Source organism: Elgaria multicarinata, chromosome 2 (assembly GCF_023053635.1).
Source record: "Elgaria multicarinata webbii isolate HBS135686 ecotype San Diego chromosome 2, rElgMul1.1.pri, whole genome shotgun sequence".
NCBI classification, from domain to species: Eukaryota; Metazoa; Chordata; class Lepidosauria; order Squamata; family Anguidae; genus Elgaria; species Elgaria multicarinata.
This window is the reverse complement of record NC_086172.1, coordinates 32,314,284-32,331,023: the sequence shown is the minus strand read 5'-3', so window position 1 is coordinate 32,331,023 and position 16,740 is coordinate 32,314,284. Positions and strand designations below refer to the sequence as shown.

The following is a 16,740-nucleotide window of genomic DNA, read 5'->3' as shown; positions in this document are numbered from 1 at the left end:
AAAACTAACCTGGGAGTACTCTCATTAAAAGGGATAAAGAATGCAGCACCATTTAGGTTGAGCTGTGCACATGCCCACTAAGGAATAAACAAGGAGGAGGAAGAAATTTCTGTTGGAGGATAGGTGGAAAGGTGATGGTTGCATCCCACCTTGCTCTGCCCACATATGTGGAACATAGATGGTGCAGTAATAAAAAAGAGAATAACTAGATGCATTCTCTGCAGTATGGAAGGTACATTGCAATGTCACTTTTTATCTTTTTAAAGGGAAAACAATGACCTGCACACACAAGAAGGCGTCTGTCCTGAAGCACCTTGAATGAGTTAGTCACACATAGGTGCCCATGTCTCTATAACTCTGTTGATAGATTTTCAAGGTTAGCTACTTCTAGAAAGAAAATGTTTTCTTTTTTAAAGATGGGTTTTCTTTTGTCTTGCCTATCTGCTAAACAGTATAATAGAACTTTTACCCATCTTTGCTTGATAGTTTATTTCTGTCCTGGGTAAATAGGGAGGGAAACACGGGGGAAGCTACATAATAGGCCAAAAGAGGTGCAGAAGCTGATAGGGTTCAGGCAACACAATAACCAGTGGTGGTCGACAGTTGGCTATTTAACCCACCATGGGTTATTGTGTTGTGTGGAGGGAGGTTTTTTTAACCAATGGTTGGTTATTTGACCAAAATAACTAATGCAAATAACCAACGCTGTGCAGAGTTGGCTATTTGAACCACTATTGGTTATTGTGTTGTGTGGAGGGTACTGTTGGTCATTTCGGCAGCCACAGATTTGTTAGATCAATGTTCTTTTCACCCAAGGACGAGATCCAAACAGCCTTAAGCACGACTCCACCCTCTGTCGCTGGAATGGCAGCCCAACAGATTCGTAAGGCAAGAGCAGTCAAAGCGGTGGCTGCCGCTCTAATCCAGCTGGCAGCGTAGATTTTCAGCAGCAGTGGCTGATGGGATAATAATGGGAGGACTGAGTGGGGAGAGAGGATGGGGGATGAGTGAGTCAACTCAGCTTGGACTAATAGTCAACTCAATGCTGATCCTAATCCCCACCATGGTTGATTATTATCATGTTGTGTTGGAAGTATCTCCTAGACAACTGTTGAGTTGATTATCACCTCACCATTGACTATTGTGTTGTCTGAACGCAGCCAGAAGAAGCTTGCAGGGTCTACATCTGCCTTTCTGATCCTGGTGGTGTCAGTGGGTAAAATAAAAATGTGTTTGTTTAGAACAAAGCATTTCAATCCGGTAACTTAGGAGACATCTGCCTGACTGGTTCTGTTTTTCCAAACAGGACTAGGAACATATATTCCATTCTCTGGCAGGTATTTCTAAAATGTTTAAATTCTGGAAGTGCCTAAAGCATGAGTAAATGACTATAGGTAAACCTTGGCTTCTTAGCCCTCATCATTTCTTACATTAACAATTCATTTATTTAAGAAAAGACTGAAGCACGGGATTGTCACTAGTTGATTTCCCTGCTCCAACACATCAGCCCTTTACTGTTCCACATCAGTGGGTGTAAAACACTACCATTTTGATCTTTTCAGGCATTTAACACCTCTTTTTCACAGATGGAAATGATTGCCTTAGGCATAATGTGAAATGATTTTTTCAGTTAAATAAGAGGGAGGGTGGTTTTTTTCTTCCATGTCAAAATTGAGGTGCCTGAGCAGAATTGTGTGGGCAAACCTACAGGCCGCCTGGTTCCAGCTAGCCTCTGTAGGAGCAGTGAGTTTTGCATCAGCGATACAAAAGGGCGGTGGTGGAGGGGATCACACATTGCGTCCAATTACCTGTGAAAAAGCTTTTTGCTTCCCTCATGTGACCTCTCCCTTTTGTTGCTGGAGTGGGTGGTTTGAACTGTGGGAGGAATGCATGCAGGGAGAGGAGGGGGTGGAAATCCCGTCAAATGACAAGCTATGGGAGTAGAGTGGGTGGGCGAAGGAATGCAGTGAACTAGCGCTGGACTTGGATTTGAGAGTAATTATTAATGCACCACTGTGAGGTCCCTGAACGCATTTCAAGCCAAAAGAACAAGAACAACCCGGCAATGTCACAGACAAAAGTGGTCACCCTCCCTCTAAGCAGCTGCTTTGTTCCGTGGTTGACTGTGCACGTGGTCCGAGTGTCTCCTCTTTCCACCCACCCCCCACCCCCCGCCTCTGAGCTGGTGGCTCCCACATCACACGAAGCTGCGAGAGCTCTTGTGGTGGAGGCTGTGAGAAAGCCGAACAAGTCATTGGTGGTTTCGTGAGGCCTCTTGCTCTCCGTCGGCGTTACGAACTTGCACAGGAGCTGCGTGTAAAGAGGTTTCCTTCCCAAATATAGTGCTGACAGCCAAGAGGAAGACGCGCGTGAGTGCGTGGGTGCGGGGAACTTTGCCGCCTTGCCCGCCTGTGGACTAGCAGTACAAAGGTATCACGGAAATGAATGGCAGCCTAACAGAGGTGGAGGGAAGTCTGAGGCAGAGCGCAGAGCTTGAAAGGCTCAGTGGGAGTAAGAGACGTTCAGGGGAAATTGAAGGGTGGGGGGAAGGGCTCGGCATTAATGTCAGCACTAGGTAGGGTGGGGGAAAGGGAGAAAAGGAAAAAGAGGGTCTGTGCTCGCCCACACCACCGCCAAGCAGGGTTGAAAAGAGAGACTGTGGGATTTCTTTCTCTCCCCGAAGATCAAAGGAACAGAAGCAGCGCAATCTGGTGTTCGTGTAGGAGCCGTGTTGGTGGAGGGGAAGAAAAGCGCCTGTGGGACTGGGAACATCTGCTCTAAGAAAGCGCTTTAAGAACAGCCAAGTTGGAGAGAAACGCAGCATGCGTGTGTTTAGAGAGCAGGCCGCGAGTAGCAATGGGGCGAAAGGGACGTTTGGTTAGCAAAAGCTCTATATCCCCTGCTATCCTGTGTGGTGTAGCGGGTAGAGTGTTGCATTGGGACTCGGGGGACCCGGGTTCCCATCTGTACTCAGCCATGAAACTCACTGGGCGACTTTGGACCAGTCATTGGGTTCGGACGATCATGCAAGGTGAAGAAGCCACTGTGGCTTCTCCCCCTGCACGTGGTGTGTGCATGGCCGTCATATGCATAATCCCCCGCAAGGCAGTGCAGGTTGGCGTGTTCTCCGTCCCCCAGCAAGGGGAGCAGTGGGGTTGGCTTTGTACCCGCCTCACAACACACAGTGTGCACTACAGATTGCGGGGTGCGTACAAAGCCAGCCCTGCTGCGCCATGTGCTGGGTTTGGACACACCTCTGCATCGCGGGGGTTTATGCAAATAGAGACAGTGGGGGCTGGAAGAGAAGCCATGATGGATTCTCCTTCCTGTGCTATCGTCTGAATAGAAATGTTGACTCTCAGCTTAACCTACCTCACAGGGTTGTTGTGAGGAGTAAATGGAGGAGGAGGAGGAGAATCATGTATGCCGCCTTGGGCTCCTCTCTCTCTCTCTCTCTCTCTCTCACACACACACACACACACACACACACACACACACAGAGACAGAGAGAGAGAGAGACAGAGAGAGAGAGAGAAGGTGAAGGCATGTCTAATAGTTGCTATTCATAGTTAGACCTGCAGCAGTTGTATTCCTGGGTGATAAACTAAGGTGTTTGGTTCATGGCTCCAAGATGGGATAGACCCAGAGGGAAGGAACATATGACCATTATGCTACATGACATCCCTCAGCTTTTCCCCCCAATCAATGTAGCAGAATCCATTTGTCTTCCAAACACTTCTACCTTTGTAGGCTTCATAAGGGCTGGAGGCCAGAGAGAGCTTTATATTGATTAGATGTAGCTTGCAGGATGCTCATACTTTTCCATAATGGTTTGTTCGACAAGAGCAGTTTTTCATATGTTTTTTATTTTGTTTTTTGCTTGCACAACTGGCTGCTGCTTGGACAGTTTAATGGAAATTTACCTGTCTTTCCCTCAGGTCCCATTTCGCCGCATTGCCTATTCTGCACCCTTTCTTGAAGCTGCTTTGCATCCCAGCTTTCCGTCCATTAGGCTCCCTAACTCTTGTGATCTCTTCCCAGTAATCCCACCCATAGGAGTTTTAATCACATCCCAACTGACTTAATTTCCTTCCCTCGCAAAAGGTGGAGTGCGCATAGCATGATAGCTTTGTTCCCAGCTGGGAACGTTCTGTATCTTAATATCATCTGTACCAATCTTGGGTACAGCTTTGCCAACAGAAGCTCAATACTACATTACTAGACTGGATGATGCAATCAGCATAGCTGCACTTGAGACTCACTTTTGATTTTAATTTGAAGGTGCAGATAAATGCAAACACATTAAGGCCCCCTTCAGAAGACACCTTAAACCATGGCTTTAACCATGGTGGTTAAGCTAGAAAGCCAGGCCGTGTTCAGAAGACACTTTAAAGCATGACTTTAACCACAGTGACTGCAAAAAGCTTTATTGACCGTTGTTAAAACCATGGTTTAAGGTGTCTTCTGAACACAGCCTGGCTTTCTGGTGTAACCACTGTGGTTAAAGCTGTGGTTTAAAGTGTCGTCTGAACAGGGCCTATAGCTGTGTGAGGGCCTTTTGTTGCAAAGGCCCTTCTTTTAAGCTTCAGGAGGTCAGATCAGTTCAGTTCGATTTTGTTTATTGTTCCTGCTTTTCATGCTTCCTTGTAGTGTTTAGCCCCCCTTTCTCCTGTGTTGTGTAGCGTATACATAGATTTGTATCCCTCCCTCCCTCCCTCCCTCCCAAGAACCATAGGGCAACATACACGGGGATCGTCCTATTTGATTTTACCTTTGCAACAATCCTCAGATACTGACTAGGAGGAGAGGTTCTATGATTCATAATCTGAGCTTCATGGCTGGGTGGGCATTTGGACTACTACTACACCACATTGGCTTTCCTGAAAATAGTTCTTATACCATTTGTATGTTGACTGGACAAATCTAAATTGAGGCTTCTTGAATTGACCTTATCCTAATCAGTATTTTCCAGACAGAGGTACTATTTTCCTGTTGCAAATATGGATGTCATAAGCCCGAGTATAATCACTTCAGTCCAGTTTGCTTTCCTTAACAGTTTGAAGCCGCTTTTTGGAGGCTTCGTTAGCCCTCAGAAATGGCTTTTTGGTGATATTTGTTTGCCATGCAGAGAATAATTTGTTGTTGTTGTTGTCCCTGTGGTATTCTGTACTGTGGCCTTTGATTTTGTTGTACTTTTTTGTGCTTCTACCACAATATCAAAACACAATATCTGTTTTTTAGAAATTGTTCAGTGATGAGGATATGTCTGTCATGTCATTCTGAATGTCTTAACTTGCAAAAGGCAAACCTTATGAATATTCAACATTGAAATTGCTACCAAAAATAGTATGGTTGAGCTAGAACCACCTGCACATGCAATTTTTTTTGTCTTAAAAACACCTACCCTTGCTCTACAACTACTTAATTTCAGAACCTGATCTCTTGAAGAACTATCTCCTTCTGCCACCCCTGAGCCCATTAGCCGTGATGATGATTTTAGGCTTGATAAAAAATATTTTCAACCTTACAGATTCAATAGTCCTGATACAGTAATAGCTTCTTTTCTTCCTCTTGCATGTTCACAGGATGGCTTTCCTGATTTCCAAGATGCAGTCCACAGTTTTTATCAGCAGGATTCAGTGAAAATACAGCAGGCATTGTCAAAAGGGAAGTGTGAAGACCTGGCTGCCCTTGGTTTACAGGTAAGTTACAACTGTAGACTTCGTCATATTAGAGCGTATTCCACTTCTTTCTTTACAGAACTTTCTGTCCCAGTTCTACAGTTTAAGAGATCTTTGTGACTTGGAAGTGATGGTATCACTTTTAATGTAGGTGTATGACTCATGAAATGATTATTACTTTAAAAAGGGGGGGATTGTAGCTTTCCCTTTACTCATACTAGACAAATGGAGACTAACCATGCAGAATAAAATATGCAGCGACTGGAGCAAGGGGAATCTTTCGATGCCAGCTGTCTCTTGTAGCATTACATTTGGAGGATAAGGAGGAAAGAGAAAAGCAGGTATTGGAGTTGTGAGTTTGGTAATGTAAAGCAAAGCAAGTTTTCCTTTTTTGTTCTTTCAATCACTGAGCCAATACAGAATTTGGCAATTTGTTGGTGTTGAGTAAATGATGACTGTGAAGTACAATTTTAAGTTGTATGTAAATAACACCGAAGCTTGAATATCAGCTTCATTAAACGTCAGACTTGGACATTTTCTTTCGCAATAGTTTGTGGCAATATTTGTTGTTTAATTGCATCCAAGCCTTCAGAAACGACTCCGTTAACATTTAGTTTCACATTTACTGCCTTTTAGCATGTCATGAAATCAACAGTGGTCCAGAATTCTGCCCACCTGCCAGCCAGCCACTTTCCATGATGAATGTTGCATTACCCTTCTCTAGCTCCAAGCTGGAGAAGGAGGCTGGGGCTTGTCATTTAGGTGCTCCGCAGACAAGGCACTGAGAGAACCTCTGCAGAACCAGCTGAAGGGAAAGGCTGGAGTTTTATTTGGCAGATACCTTGGCCACTCAGTGCCAAAAAAAAAGCCCTTGATCCTCCTGCCGCAGATCCAGATTCGCAGCCGGAGTGGGAGAAGGCGTTTGGTTTTCCATGCAGTTGCGTTAGGCTTTGGAAGCTCTCCAAAGCCCAAGTAGCAGAGGGGACCCCAACTGCCCCTACACTGGGACATGCCTGACCTTGTCAGGCAAAGGCTATCAATGGCTACTAGCCCTGACGGTTGTGTGCTATCTCCAGTATTCGAGGCAGCAAGCCTGTGTGCACTAGTTGTTGGGGAATACGGGTGGGAGGGTGCTGTTGCACCATGTCCTGCTTTGTAGGTCCCTGGTCGACAGCTGGTTGGCCACTGTGTGAGCAGAGTGCCGGACTAGATGAACCCTTTGTCTGATCTAGCATGGTGCTTCTTATGTTCTTGTCTGGAGGCACAATGTAAGGTCAGGGACCAATGCTCTAGTCCTGTGCAATGGGGTTTACTCCCAGATAAGCATACATAGGAATCCTATGTGCATTTACCTTGGAGTAAGCCCATTTAATATAGTGGGGCTTTATGTCTGAGTATACGTGCATAGAATTGCATTGAAGGGAAGGGCAAGAATTTTGGCTTGGCTACCAAAACTGCTGGAAATGGGACTGTAGCAGCTTTTCTATATTGAATCAAGGGCGGCCCTGTAAAAGACCAGATACTTTTTCTTATGTGAACATATGAAGCTGTCCTATACAGTGGAGGCTGGTGGCTCCAATGTCAGTGGGGCAGTGAATCTGCTCCGGGTTTCAGTCAAAACCCTAAAGGAACTATTCAAGGGGCAGATGGCATGTGTAAAATTGACGTCAGGGAATAATGCTGTCTTTCGGAAGTTGACACATATGCATTATGTGAATCCCAAACTAAATATGTTTGATTAGTTAGGTGCTCTGTGAAGCCCTGTAGGGGCAAAGAGTGGGATGTAAACATGTGAAATAAATTAGTAGACTACATGTGCTCAGAAAAGGTATAATTTTGGAATGCATTTTTTGTGCGGAACAAGGATGTTTCTTTCTGCCTGCAATTTGGGAGGTCATCTTGACCTAGTGTGGGTGTTCCCTCTTAGGCAATGTTGTTGCAGCTTTACCTTCATGCAGTGTAGGCGACTGGGGATCTTTACTCCGAGAGAGGGGGTGGTTGTTCACCCAGTAGAACAAATAAGCTCTGTGGAAGCTCACTTTACAGCATGTGTTTAAAACTCTTCTGTAGCTGCCCTTACTAGTGCTGTGTTCTGCCCTTTGTCACTGTCCTATATAAAGTGGACAGAATCTTGGAGAAATGAAGACAGATACACATGTTGGAATAGGATAGTAATATAACAATAGTATTTAAATAATTGTAAGTGTTCAAATATTTAAGTGTAAGGCTTTTGTAAATCCTTACAGCACCTCTGTACAGTAGAACAATAGATAGCTAGATAGATAGATATCACCTTATATATGGTACTGCTTCTGAAACATGTTGTCAAGAGAGAGAGATGAACTCAACATTTTGTCACAGGTGCAATGCTGGGGGTCATTCCACACATTGCGCAAGACAAAAGTGGGCCAATTTATAGGGTCAGCCAGTCCTGACTTCCAGACAAGTATGCCTATGGGCCTGTTCAGACAACACACTAAGTCATGGTTAGGCCACTAACCCTTTTGCAGCAAATAGTTAGTGAGCTTGTTTAAATCATGGTTATGTAGGCACCATGGTTACGAATGGTTCATACGACATGCTAAGCCATCATGTTTAGCTCAGAATGCTTAACCACCATGACTTAGCATGTCGTCTGAACAGTGTAGATATGATGTAGGTTTTTGCAAACATGTTTGTCACTTTCATAGTTTATAGTTTTAAGTGTGAATTTAATTCTATACACAGGGTTGAGCAGCAAAAGAATTCACTATTGGTGCCTAGGAATGGGAAAGGTTTTGTTTCAGTCTTGTGTAACGCAAGAGCCTAAATATTTGGTGTTTAGATGGTCCTCAGGAACTGGAAAAGTTTTCTCAGTCCCAACAGTGTATTTGTCTTCTATCAGATCTTCTATATGCCTCATTCAAACTGACAAAAATTGGACTTTTGCCCACTTTACTTTCCTGAATTATGATCTGTCACTGTAATTAAAAATACTACATTCAGAATCACATTCAGAGTTTAAAATTCTCTTGGCATTGATAATTTATACTGTCCCGTAGCAGGTTGTTATGCTGTTTTAATTATCTTTTTCTTTTGTAGTGTACAAGACCTTGTTCATTTTTCTAGGCAAATTTTGCAGGGTATTATTCCTCGCAAATATACTGTCAACCCACACTTTTCAGAATAGCAGATTGTCGACGGGATTTTTTGTTTTAATTTTTTTTTAAAATCTTGGATAGTGCTGTTTCCAAAAATAAAGCTTGAGTGAAATGTTGGCATAATTTTTCTGGGGTATTTTTGGGGGTGGGGCGAGCACATGTTATTGTTTCTCGTGAAATATTTGTGTGCATGTACTTACATTTCAAAGGGTTTTAATTCAGACAAAGCTCTGTTGCTTTAGGAATAGTATAGATGGTACTATTAATGTATAGTAAGACTGCCCCCCCTTTTTTTTAATAACTTCTCTCTTGGTGTTTGTAACTTGTTTTTTATTCAGTGAGCAGCCCTGATTATTTTTGTTCTAGGGCAAGCCATAACAATTAAAAATAAATATTTATTGCATCTAGACATGTTATCATTTTCTAATGCAGATGTCTACATTGATCAAGACAATTTGAGACTAGTTAAACATGCCCATTCTTAATTTTTGCTGACTCCTTCATTTCTTTTTCGTTTGGAGATCACCAGTAGAGTTTCATCTACACTGTTAGTTGTCAGCTTTCGCCTTCTATGATTTGGTCTTCTGTAGTTGTAACATGCCTTGCCAGGACCATGCCATTTCTGTGTTCTGTACTGTTTTTAGCATGGGGTTGGTGCAAAATAATTGCATGTAGTAGAAATAATAGCATAGGGCTAAATCTGTGTTTGGTTTAATTTCAGCCTGAAAGGATGATGGCCAAGCAGATGGAGTTCCTTTGCAACCAAGCTGGTTTGGAGAGACGCCTTTCCACAGGTCTTTACAGGCAAAACTCAGAAGAACACAGTCCCAATGGCTTGACGTCGGATCATGGTGATGGCCAAGGTACAGTAGTTTCCAGGCATGTGTTTGTCATCACACATCTATTCTGTAGATGTTACTATTTGTGAAGATGCAGTAATGGCCCTTGCTAAATCATAACAAAATGAAATTTTCAGTGGCAATGGATTTCTTAGAGGGAGAATATCACAGGGACAAAAGAGAGGTGGTTTGTAGCCCATGTAGGTATTGCACTATCAGGAATGGCTTTTGAATCAGGTGGCTGTCACAGGTGTGGCATGAAATCAATCAAGCTTACAAATCACATGAGGTACTGGTTTCCCTCTATTTGGCACTGGTTAGTCCTCATCTTGAGTACTGCGTCCAGTTCTGGGAACCACACTTCAAGGAGGATGCAGACAAGCTGAAGGGGGTTCAGAGGAGGGCAACGAGGATAATCAGGGGTCTGGAAACAAAACCCTATGAGGAGAGACAGAAAGAACTGGGCATGTTTAGCCTTGAGAAGAGAAGACTGAGGGGAGACATGATAGCATTCTTCAAGTAATTAAAAGGTTGTCACACAGAGGAGAGCCAGGATCTCTTCTTGATCACTCCAGAGTGCAGGACATGGACTAATGGGCTCAAGTGACAGGAAGCCGCAGCTGGAAATCAGGAAAAACTTCCTGACAGTTAGAGCAACATGACAATGGAACCAATGACCTAGGGAGGTCGAGGGCTCTCCCACACTATAGGCCTCCAAGATGCAGCTGGACAGCCATCTGTCGGGTATGATTTAAGGTGGATTCCTGCATTGAGCAGGGGGTTGGACTCGATGGCCTTAAAGTCCCCTTGCAACTCTATGTTTCCAAGCCACCCATGCCAGAATGGTGAAAGCCTTCTACAGTATCCTTAGAAATGTGGGAGGAAACAGAGGAGCAGTGTTTCCTGTGCTTTTGAGATACTGTCTAAATGCCTCTTTTCCACATACAAGAATTATGTCTATTTTAACACGAACGTGGGTTGTAGCACCGAATAAATATCTGTGGTAATATATCTTTTAGGTGAAAGGCCCTTAAATCTACGCATGTCAGGTCTACCAAACAGGCACATGCCACACATTTCATTGGACGGAGAGCCTCACATAGTGAAGCCCCTCTGCAGTGATTTGAGCCGACTATACGCCAGCGCCGAGGCAAAGTCGCAACCTTCGGGTAAGGCTGTTTCCTTCATGTGATAACTGTGATCTAACCTGCTGAATTTCTGTTGGAGAGACGCCCACAAAAGGAAGCTGTGCGTGTGTGTGACACTAGCATCGTCAGCCCCAGCAGAGGTGTGAGCCATGTGTGAGAAGTATCTGTGGGTTTCCCGTGGGTAGCTAGTTGGCCACTGTGCGAACACAATGCTGGATTAGATGGACCCTTAGTATGACCCAGCATGGCTTTTCTCATGTTCTTATCCGTGTCATGCAGCCTGCCAAGAGGACCCAGACTTCTATAACTACTGTGATTGTAGAGAAGCATTTCAAAGCCTTAAATCAGGGGTTGGGCAACTTGGACCCCTCCAGAAGTTTTGGTCTTACCAATTCCATCAGCCCTGGCCAGTATGGCCAAACATTTGGAGGGTGACGAATTGCCCACCTCTGCCTTAAATCTAAGGAACTTTTGTGCAACGAATTGCAAGCAAATATTTTATGTGAATGTATTAATCTGTGTGCTTTGAATACCTGGTTGGCTACTGTAACTTCAGATCTTATGAGGCAGCCTTGTTAGATTGTTCTGTATAGGTGTTTTGCTAATCTACAGAAATTGTTCAGCTTATGTGGTTACATTCCCACGTCTGCAAAAAAATAATAATGAAAATGGATCCACTTAGTGCAACAAACCAGCCGTTTTTAAAACGTTAGGTCCTTTGTTCCCCTCTAGCTTATGTGGGTATGATCAAATGACGTTTAACTGTGAAAAGCCTGATGTAGCGGAGTGAATGATTTTTAAGCCCTGTTCAGACGTAACATAGGAAAGGGTGGTTAGGCTAAACGTGGGGAAGGGTGGTTAGCATTAATCACGGCAAGTGCTCCACAGCACATGCACTAACCACTCTGCCTAACTGCCCTCCACCCTAGCCACCCTTTTTGAATGCATGTAGTTTCTCAATGCGCTGCTGCAGGGTGTGGGACTAGCTGCTCTTCTGTAATTGCTTGGAGAACTATGGGGAGGTGTATTCGTACCTTTCAGCCATCATGTGGGCAGGCAGGGATGTTTCCAGTTTATGTAGCGGCCGCAGGTGTTTTTGTGCCTGGGAGCATGGAGTGCTCAGGGTCACTGTGCTGATTAGTGGCGTGAGATCAAAAACATCTTTGTTTCCAGCTAGGGATGTCACTACTGTTCAACAGGGTGGGGATGGAATCCTATGGACTCTTCCCCGCCCCCCCCCTGCCCCCCGGTCGGCCTGCTGGACATGGATCTGCAAACCCTCGCTGCTGCCCTCACCCCTGGATGGCTTGCCAAGTGCCCAGGGAGCACTGCGCAGCTTCCTGTTTCCTTAGCTAGCCACCATTATGTGTAAAAATGGTGTTCATTATTCTGCATAAAAGTTCTTTATGCAAGATTCTTCACGCCTCTAATGGCAGCTCTATGGTAGCAGTCAGCTAACCACGGGGGCCTGACGGACAACACGTTAAACCATGGTTGGGTCCATTAATGCTTTTGTAGAGTGTGGATAGTGTTTTAAATTTGTAATTTTGCATTGCTGCTGTTTTTATCTGGTTGAGCTTCTATATTGTATTTTATATTATGGTTTTATACTGTTGTTTTATACTTTGAATGTTTTTAATTTTTGTGAACCGCCCAGAGAGCTCCGGCTATTGGGCGGTATAGAAATGTAATTAATAAATAAATAAAAATAAATAGTTAAATCATGGTTATGTAGCCACTGTGGTTGGGGAAAACATCCTACTAAGAACACTGTTAATCCATCATGGTTAGCGCAAAACACTTAACCATCATGGCTTAGCGTCTTGTCTGAACAGGCCTTTAATGGGGAAGCACAGGAGTTCTACTTCTGAGGCCTGTTTTTTTGTAATTTAGTTCAAATGGTGTCTTCAGGTTCACTGAGGGGCAGGTACAGTTGGACCTATTGCACAAGGATTAGTGCTGAGAAACTATACTACTTGTGACCTGGGTTGTGCCTTGCACAAAATGAGGCAAGCTAAAATTCCTGCAGTTCCAGGGTCTACAGTCGATACCTTAAAATTTAAATTATTCTAATCATTTTAAAGGGCTGAGTCATGCCCCTTGGTCCTTATCAGGCTGGAAGTCGGCTTGCGAAATACAATGTCCCCGTTACCAATAGTGTGCCATAGCCCTCAGGACTGCAGAGTATGTGCAAGATAAACAGTTGTTTAGCTGTGGCTCTCTGTTTTATGATACACGTCCAACTCATTAGTGATCCAGATATCTGCTCTGTCTCCTGTATAATATTCCCAACGTAGTGCCTCTACTGAGTTGATTGCTTTTCAGTACTACAATTATGTACAAATAGGTTTTCATAGGCTGTTTATCGGCTACAATTGCCGGTAAAGATGTCTGTCATTTTTGGCTCAATATGTTCCTAAAAATAACTTGTGTTTTTTGTTGCAGAAGGCCTTGGTATCTTGAAAGATTTTCCTCATTCGGCTTTCAATAGCCTCGAAAGGAAGGTTATAAAGACAGAGCCAGAAGATACAAGATAGCCATGCTGCTTTTGAAAAGGGTATTTTATTTAAGAAGAAAGCTTCGAACGAGAAACAAAACCAGCCTTAATAACCAGTGTTGCCTCATTGAAATAAGCGATTTCATAGCCAAAGCCTAAGAACTGCGACAGTCGTATTGGGGAAGTGACATACAAAAAAAACCTTGTTGAAAACCGAAACTGTAATGAGAAGTGGGTGCAAACATTATGAAAAAGTGACTTCATAATATGGGAAAGGTTCACAAACTAATACTGTGGGCCACTGTTATTTAAGAATGTATTATGTATTTGTATAATAACTTAAAAGTAAAGAAAAACCGTAGGTGTCAGAATGTGTGTTAAGTCGAGTAGATGTGGCTGCCATTATTTTTACTTGAAATTTCAACATCTACTTTAAATGTAGACAATGATAGTTATGACTCTGATTTTTTTTTTATAATCCTTGGTTTGGGGCAGGGGCACAGAAAAAAGTGTGGTGAGAACCCAAGCGTAACTCTAACAGCAGGTTTGCAATGTTTATTTTTTAGAAGCAAAAAATAAGCAATTACACAAAATGTTATAGGGATATAGCATTTGAACGAGCTGACTGTATTATAACAGGCATTTTAATGCCTTTCGATGTAACATCATTCTCAAAGATTTCATGAACATATATCTATAATGTATTTATTTACATTGTAATGTCTGCTATTTAGGGATTGGTGGGAGAGGAAGAAACATGTTTTTGTTTCGTACTATATATACAGGAAAAATAAATCTCTGCATCATAAGGAACTTGATTCACTAGACGTTCTGATTAAGACTGCCAGAGCAGTCTCTGCTCAAATGCTGGTGACGTTGTGGAACTTTCCTTAGATTCGTCTTTCATTGTTTAAGTTGGAATGCATCAGATAGCAGAAGAGGTGGAAAAGCAATTCAAGAAATTTATGCGTTCAACCAATAAGATGGCGTTGAAAAGAGAAATGGGAGGATGAAAATGGTACTGGTAGATATGTAGGGAGCAGCAGCGTTACCATCCCACTTGACTTCATTCGTATACCATATACTGCATTGAGTATACTGATACACTTCCTTTTTGTATGTATGGACAACTGTACTCATTATTTTATAGAGGATTTCTTTTGTGTGGATGATTAAGGGAGCCCCATTTTGTCTATAATATGATGCCTGGCTTGCAAGAAACATCTTGGTACATACCGTTGGGATATTTCATGGTGGTGTCTGCATGTTATGCATAATATCATTGTGACATGTGGATTTGCCTAACAGTCCCCCCTCTCCTTTGCGTTCCTTAGGATCGTGTAGTTGCACTTCTGAAGTTAAATAGGGTTTCAGCACCTTAAGCTCTGCCTTCCCCAACCTGGTGCCGTCCAAATGTATGGGACTACAATTCCCATCATCTCTAGCCAGCATTGGGGGCAGGGGATTGCTCTTCATAGCTGAAGATTTTGCTCTGTGTAATAGTGAGTACGGAGTCATTCCATACACCATATTGAAAATGTCAGTGTAGCGTGAAGTAACACGTTCAACTCGTCAGCCTGAGTTCCTTGTAAATTGTGTTGAATAAGTGTATCACTTGATTTGTGGAGCAAAGCTTTATAGTAGAAACACCAGCGCATATGTTTTTAATTAAAACATCTTTTAATTAGTGCATATGTTTTTAATTTAATACATCTTTTTTTAAAGGAAAAGAGGAAAAGTCTTGTTTGTTGAATTGCATTGATGAAGAAATTGTATTCAAAGGAGTAGAATCTGCAACTTAGTGGAGCAAAACAAAGTGATGAATGTTTAGTTTAAATGGTTCATTTTATTGTTTTGTGAACTACTGATGTAAGCGTGATTCCTTTGTTCCCAAAGGTGGCAAGCAGCACTGCTTGATATCTGAGCAGTTTCACGAAATAGGACAGTAGTTTCAGGACACATCACTATCCATAGGACGTAACGTCTTGTTTTATAAAGGCCAATGTAATGTAGTGTAAATGTTAAATCTGTAGTACAGATCTATTTTTTTATTTTCAGTTGTAATTGACCTGACTCAGCCATGTTGTAAGTACTGAGGTACTAGGTGTTTTTTTTTACAGTCCAGCAAACCATTTCAGCCCCAATAAGTAGGCTTTTTAAAATTTTATTTTTAAACTAGCCTTTTTTATTTCTGTCAAAGTAGGCCGAAGCAGCTAAAGACACTCTTACATCTCTTGCCTACTAGATGCACACCATTGTAGAAGTAAGAGTGGATTCACACTTGCAGAAGGGCAAGTAATACAGGGCTCACACCCAAGTGTACCTCCACCTCAAAAAGCACACACAGTACCCCTCCCTCAAAATCTCCCTACACGTGAAAAGTTCATCTCTCAGGTATAAGTCTTCTCTAGCCTTGTAGCCTGGAGTGCTCCCCAATGTATCTACCTTTACACAGGCAGAGAGATTTTGATGTTGAGGATACATAGAAAGCCTCTTCCCCCACTGTCCTTTGTCCTTCTGCCATGCACAACTATGTTGGACTTTATCACACACCCTCCTGTATAGGCACTAAATCAGCCTTCACCAGCCTGGCACCTTTCATATCTGCTGGACGAAAATTCCCCTTTGGGCCCTAGTCAGCATAGCCAATGCTGAGGCATCATGGGAGTTGTAGTCCAACATTATCTAGAATGCACAAGGTTGGGGAAGGGTGCATTTCAGAGAAACAGATCTTGCTTAACTTGCAGCAACTTAGATAGGCTTCTTCTAGAACGCTAATAACCGAGAGAGTTACTGATCGTTGGCCATATGTTCAAACGTCTCTTGTCTACGGCTTTTGGGGAGGCGGTATTAAGGAAGACTGGCTGTTAGCTGCAGCAGGGTTATTTTGACCAAAGTGTGATACTTTGTCTGCATTCGTATTCTTGTTTGTCTGCATTTGTGTACCTTGTTGGTTACAAAATAAAAGTCACATTGGCAAAGTTTTTTTTCCTCGTTTTACTTTAAAATGAAGAGGAAAAAGAGAATTCTTTGATAGCTGTCATAGAATGCGCAGACTTGTCACTAAGCAAGGCTAGCTTCATTTCATCTAGTAATCCTGTTTTGAATGCCACTTTATGGGGGCTGTTCAGATTGGGGGTTCACATTGAAAAATTAGCTATTCACCAGTGAGGCATGGGTTCCCATATCAAAAACCATATATTTTCCCCAATGTTCTCTGTGTTATTTCTGAAAAGGGAATAATTTTCTAATGGCCCTCACCCAGCAAAAATAGGGAGAAAACCTGATTCTGTAAAATATTAGATTCATAGATTAAACTGAGATTTCAACACATAACTGACAGAAATGCTTATATGTAATTATAGGTACTGAATATTTCCAAATATCTAAAATCCACTTTATTTTTCTATGTATATACCCCTCCCCCCTCTCCAC

At 42.8% G+C, this 16,740-nt stretch overlaps 1 protein-coding gene across 4 annotated transcripts in view; it reads left to right on the top strand.

The window, feature by feature from the left end:
• NAB1 (NGFI-A binding protein 1) overlaps positions 1–16,280 on the top strand; it is a 51,138-nt gene extending 34,858 nt beyond the window's left edge. For 3 of the 4 annotated variants that reach the window (XM_063116252.1, XM_063116251.1, XM_063116249.1), the window contains 4 exons: positions 5,586–5,702; positions 9,543–9,684; positions 10,680–10,829; positions 13,254–16,280. In XM_063116252.1, the coding sequence (XP_062972322.1) occupies positions 5,586–5,702; positions 9,543–9,684; positions 10,680–10,829; positions 13,254–13,345 (501 nt within the window). In that variant the 3' untranslated portion in view covers positions 13,346–16,280. The remainder of the gene's footprint in view (positions 1–5,585; positions 5,703–9,542; positions 9,685–10,679; positions 10,830–13,253) is intronic. The other variant, XM_063116250.1, reaches the window with a different exon arrangement.
• Positions 16,281–16,740: the final 460 nt, after the last annotated feature.